This window comes from Procambarus clarkii, chromosome 54, assembly GCF_040958095.1.
Source record: "Procambarus clarkii isolate CNS0578487 chromosome 54, FALCON_Pclarkii_2.0, whole genome shotgun sequence".
NCBI classification, from domain to species: Eukaryota; Metazoa; Arthropoda; class Malacostraca; order Decapoda; family Cambaridae; genus Procambarus; species Procambarus clarkii.
In genome coordinates this window covers 26,356,144-26,362,271 of record NC_091203.1, presented here as the reverse complement: position 1 = coordinate 26,362,271, position 6,128 = coordinate 26,356,144, and the positions used below count along the sequence as shown (strand labels likewise).

At 45.7% G+C, this 6,128-nt stretch overlaps 1 protein-coding gene across 1 annotated transcript; it reads right to left on the bottom strand.

The window, feature by feature from the left end:
* Positions 1-1,768: 1,768 nt before the first annotated feature.
* LOC138352760 (GATA zinc finger domain-containing protein 14-like) lies at positions 1,769-2,596 on the bottom strand. The gene has a single exon (XM_069305348.1). It carries the CDS (start codon positions 2,594-2,596, stop codon positions 1,769-1,771), a length of 828 nt encoding a protein of 275 aa, XP_069161449.1.
* Positions 2,597-6,128: the final 3,532 nt, after the last annotated feature.

Sequence of the window (6,128 nt, the reverse complement as noted above, 5' to 3'; positions counted from 1 at the left end):
TGATGCATCAGGCTATTGTTATTTCTGTCTGCTGATGCTGTTGAGGATGCTCTTCGTACTGCAGTGTTGATGATTTTGATCATCAAAATCATTTTGATGATGATTTGTGTGACGGATAGGTGGATGAATAGGTAGCTCAGTAGGTGGAGCTGCTGTTTATGTGGTCTGGGGTTCGAGGTTCTGTGGAGTAAAGTGAGGGAGGGAAGGAATTATCAGGGGAAAGGGCCATGCCATTACGACTATATAGCACTGGGAAGGGGTCAGGATAAGGATTTGGGATGGGACGGGGGGAAGGAATGGTGCCTAATCACTTGTATACGGTCGGGGATTGAACGCCGACCTGCATGAAGCGAGACCGTCGCTATCTACCGTCCAGGCCATATTTGTTAACGGTTATATTATTCACGGTATGATTGTTAGCAATGACTGACGTGGAACACCTGACACCTTCACACCAAAATGACATGCCAGGAAAGGTCTAAAGTTTCAGTTAGGCAGCAGACAGGTGTCTTTTCCCTATCAACGTAAACTCCTTGTATCAACAAAAGGAGTAAAGAATCACTATATCACTTACTCTTTCTAATATATTCAACATTTCGTAAGGTGACATCTGCGCACGCGCGCGCTAAGGTGACCGCGGGAGCGCCAGAATAGACTGACGACTGTTTCAAAGATCCTCAAAATTTCTCCTAAAACAAAATCGAGTTATTCATCCCCTTCAATTTTCGTAGTGGTAAAAAAAGTTTTCACATTTTAAGGTAGGTTAGGTTAGGTTAAGTTAGACTGTTTCCTGCGAGTAACCTGGGGCCAGATTCACGAAAGCACTTATGAACCTGTACATCTTTTCTCAATCTTTGGCGGCTTTGTTTCCAATTATTAAACAGTTAATGAGCTCGGAAGCACCAGGAGGCTGTTTATAACAATAACAACAGTTGATTGGCAAGTTTTCATGCTTGTAAACTGTTTAATAAATGTAACCAAAGCCGTCAAAGATTGAGGAAAGATGTACACGTTCGTAAGTGCTTTCGTGAATCTGGCCCCTCGTCACTGGGAGTGACTCCTTACTCCTCGGGCGAGGTGGGAGGGAGGCTGAAGACAAACATGAGGAGGAGAATAGGTTATCTTGAGGTTATCTTGAGGTTATATGTGGGCCTGCGGGCCGCTCCAAGCAACAGCCTGGTGGACCAAACTCTCACAAGTCAAGCCTGGCCTCGGGCCGGGCTTGGGGAGTAGAAGAACTCCCAGAACCCCATCAAGCAGGTATCAAGCAGGTATCTTGAGGTTATCTTGAGATGATTTCGGGGGCTTAGCGTCCCCGCGGCCCGGTCCTCAACCAGGCCTCCTTTTTGCAGGCGGGGATGGTATTTTTTTTAGATAGAGAGATAGGGGGGGGGGCGAAAGATAGAGATAATTTAGGGTAGGGTATATAGGGCAAGGCATAGGGGGAAGAGGGTAATGAATAGGGTGAAGAGGGGGAGGAGTGATTGGGCTCAGGTTGATGAGATGGAATTTAGAAAATTCAAAAATATTAAATATGATGAAACGCTATGGATGGAAAATATATTTATATAGCAGGGAGATGATGGAGATACGGGCGTGATACAGCAGGCTGTTGAGGGTGGGAAGGGGTAGGATGGTAAGGAAATTTCGAGGAAGGGGCAAGGGGGGGGATGGGAGGGGAGGAATCGGCAACAGGATAGTTGGATAGTTGGATGGGAATTAGCCGTGACTTGCCTCTCTAAGAGCTGTCTCATCTTGGAACTCAAGTTTAAGAAGCTATAAGATTGTTCATGGTTTTGTTCATATTGTTCATGGTGTTCGTGGTGTTGTTCATGTTGTTCATGGAGGTGTTCGTGTTGTTCATGGTGTTTATGTTGTTCATGTTGGTGTTCATGGTGTTGTTCATGGTGGTGTTCATGGTGTTGTTCATGGTGTTGTTCAGGGTGTTGTTCAGGGTGTTCATGGTGGTGTTCATGGTGTTGTTCATGGTGTTGTTCAGGGTGTTGTTCATGGTTGTGTTCATGGTGTTGTTCATGGTGTTGTTCATGGTGTTGTTCATGGTTGTGTTCATGGTGTTGTTCATGGTGTTGTTCATGGTTGTGTTCATGGTGTTGTTCATGGTTGTGTTCATGGTGTTGTTCATGGTGTTGTTCATGGTGTTGTTCATGGTGTTGTTCATGTTGTTGTTCATGGTGTTGTTCATGTTGGTGTTCATGGTGTTGTTCATGGTGGTGTTCATGGTGTTGTTCATGGTGTTGTTCATGGTGGTGTTCATGGTGGTGTTCATGGTGTTGTTCATGGTGTTGTTCATGGTTGTGTTCATGGTGTTGTTCATGGTGGTGTTCATGGTGTTGTTCATGGTGTTGTTCATGGTGGTGTTCATGGTGGTGTTCAGGGTGTTCATGGTGTTGTTCATGGTGTTGTTCATGGTGTTGTTCATGGTGTTGTTCATGGTGGTGTTCATGGTGGTGTTCATGGTGTTCATGGTGGTGTTCATGATGGTGTTCATGGTGGTGTTCATGTTCATGGTGGTGTTCATGTTCATGGTGTTGATATTGTTCATGGTGGTGTTCATGTTGTTCACGGTATTGTTCATGGTGTTCATGGTGGTGTTCATAGTGTTCATATTCTCCTCCTCCTTCTTCTTCTTCCTCCTCTCTGTGGGAATTATTGTTATCTTTCCATATCCTATCGTTTATCGCTATCGATTTATCACCCGTTATCTTTGGGTGTCTCTTCCTATGTTTATGTTATCTTGTCTAGTCTTAATGTGTGTCTTTGTAATTGTGTTTGGTTATCCTCTCTTTCTTATCCTTTGGATTTTCTTATCTCTCTCTTTTTATTATTTTATCTGTTTTACTGACTCTTGTCTTTATTTGATCTCTCTGTTTTGTCGTTCACTTCCGGTAAATTCTATGACTTTTCTTTGCTCTTTTCTCTTCTCTCTCTTCGCTCTCTCTCTTTTTCTTTATCACCTGTTCCTCTTCGTCTCCCCTTTCTGCTCTCCCTCGCTCTCCGGGCAGAATTAGTGGCCAGGAGACCGTGGAGAAAGGAGAGACTGGTTTACAGACAGACTGGTATTTAGGACCGGGGCCGCATCGCTGTTCTCTCTCTCTCTCTCTCTCTCTCTCTCTCTCTCTCTCTCTCTCTCTCTCTCTCTCTCTCTCTCTCTCTCTCTCTCTCTCTCTCTCTCTCTCTCTCTCTCTCTCTCTCTCTCTCTCTCTCTCTCTCTCTCTCTCTCTCTCTCTCTCTCTCTCTCTCTCTCTCTCTCTCTGTCTCTCTCTCTCTCTCTGTCTCTCTCTCTCTCTCTCTGTCTCTCTGTCTCTCTGTCTCTCTCTCTCTCTGTCTCTCTCTGTCTCTCTCTCTCTCTGTCTCTCTGTCTCTCTCTCTCTCTCTCTCTCTCTCTCTCTCTCTCTCTCTCTCTCTCTCTCTCTCTCTCTCTCTCTCTCTCTCTCTCTCTCTCTCTCTCTCTCTCTCTCTCTCTCTCTCTCTCTCTCTCTCTCTCTCTCTCTCTCTCTCTCTCTCTCTCTCTCTCTCTCTCTCTCTCTCTCTCTCTCTCTGTCTCTTTGTCTCTGTCTCTCTCTCTCTCTCTCTCTCTCTCTCTCTCTCTCTCTCTCTCTCTCTCTCTCTCTCTCTCTCTCTCTCTCTCTCTCTCTCTCTCTCTCTCTCTCTCTCTCTCTCTCTCTCTCTCTCTCTCTCTCTCTCTCTCTCTCTCTCTCTCTCTCTCTCTCTCTCTCTCATATAAACACACACACATGGCTGTGTTTACGTCCATAGTAAGCAAGCTGCCTGACTCAGGAAGCTGGGCCAGGACTGGACGGTAGAGCGACGGTCTCGTTTCATGCAGGTCGGCGTTCAATCCCCCCGATCGTCCACAAGTGGTTGGACACCATTCCTCTCCCCCCGTCCCATCCCAAATCCTGATGCCCCTTCCAAGTGGTATATAGTCGTAATGGCTTGGTGCTTTTGATGGTTCTCTTCCTGACACATCAAGAATATTGTTTTGTGTTTTTCATTGGGTTTTCATCTTTACATAAACAATTCGCTCCAGCATCAACCAAGAGATGACTCTGTAGCAGAGAAGAATGATGTGAATCTGTAGAAGAGAAGAATGATGTGAATCTGTAGAAGAGAAGAATGATGTGAATCTGTAGCAGAGAAGAATGATGCGAATCTGTAGCAGAGAAGAATGATGTGAATCTGTAGAAGAGAAGAATGATGTGAATCTGTAGCAGAGAAGAATGATGTGAATCTGTAGCAGAGAAGAATGATGTGAATCTGTAGCAGAGAAGAATGATGTGAATCTGTAGCAGAGAAGAATGATGTGAATCTGTAGCAGAGAAGAATGATGTGAATCTGTAGCAGAGAAGAATGATGTGAATCTGTAGCAGAGAAGAATGATGTGAATCTGTAGAAGAGAAGAATGATGTGAATCTGTAGCAGAGAAGAATGATGCGAATCTGTAGCAGAGAAGAATGATGTGAATCTGTAGCAGAGAAGAATGATGTGAATCTGTAGCAGAGAAGAATGATGCGAATCTGTAGCAGAGAAGAATGATGTGAATCTGTAGAAGAGAAGAATGATGTGAATCTGTAGCAGAGAAGAATGATGTGAATCTGTAGCAGAGAAGAATGATGAGAATCTGTAGCAGAGAAGAATGATGTGAATCTGTAGCAGAGAAGAATGATGTGAATCTGTAGCAGAGAAGAATGATGTGAATCTGTAGCAGAGAAGAATGATGAGAATCTGTAGCAGAGAAGAATGATGTGAATCTGTAGCAGAGAAGAATGATGTGAATCTGTAGCAGAGAAGAATGATGTGAATCTGTAGCAGAGAAGAATGATGTGAATCTGGCAACCCAACCACTGGGTTGCCAGATTCTAGCTTTATGATATTTTTTACAATGACATTAAAAGTGCTTCAGACGAACTTACACACACACGAAAAAAAACTTTTTTAATGCGGATTTAAGAACCAAATAAAATATATATTAAGACCACCACAAAAATTGTATATCTGGACAATCTGGTCTGGTCTGGTCTGGTCTGGTCTGGACTGGTCTGGTCTGGTCTGGTCTGGTCTGGACTGGTCTGGTCTGGTCTGGTCTGGTCTGGTCTGGACTGGTCTGGTCTGGTCTGGTCTGGTCTGGTCTGGTCTGGTCTGGTCTGGTCTGGTCTGGTCTGGTCTGGTCTGGTCTGGTCTGGTCTGGTCTGGTCTGGTCTGGTCTGGTCTGGTCTGGTCTGGACTGGTCTGGTCTGGTCTGGTCTGGTCTGGTCTGGTCTGGTCTGGTCTGGTCTGGACTGGTCTGGTCTGGTCTGGTCTGGTCTGGTCTGGACTGGTCTGGTCTGGTCTGGTCTGGTCTGGTCTGGTCTGGTCTGGTCTGGTCTGGTCTGGTCTGGTCTGGTCTGGTCTGGTCTGGTCTGGACTGGTCTGGTCTGGTCTGGTCTGGTCTGGTCTGGACTGGTCTGGTCTGGTCTGGTCTGGTCTGGACTGGTCTGGTCTGGTCTGGTCTGGTCTGGTCTGGACTGGACAATCTGGTCTGGACAATTGTTTATTTATTCTCATAGGAAGGAGTTATAGGCAGGCGATGAGTCACAATAACGGGGTTGAAGTATGTTGACCAGACCACACACTAGAAGGTGAAGGGACGACGACGTTTCGGTCCGTCCTGGACCATTCTTGAATCGACTTGAGAATGGTCCAGGACGGACCGAAACGTCGTCGTCCCTTCAATGTCTAGTGTGTGGTCTGGTCAACAAGGAGTTGTAGTTTCCAGAGCACATATTTAATGAGCCTTCAGAACACCTGCAGCCAGTCACATGTGTTGGGGGGAGTCGGTGAGTCACGTATTTAGTCGCATCTTGAAGTTATCTTAAGATAATTTCGGGGGGCTTAGCGTCCCCACGGCCCGGTCCTCGAACAGGCCTTCTTTTTTGTTATACACCCCCCCCCCAGGCAGCAGCCCGTAGCAGCTGTCTAACTCCCAGGTACCTATTTACTGCTAGGTGAACAGAAGCATGAGGGTTAAAGAAACTACGAAACTTCGAAACTACTGGCCAGTCAACGTGAGTCTGTCTTGAAGTTTGGCAAGCAGCTTGAAATAAGTCTGCGTTACAAACATCTTAAAT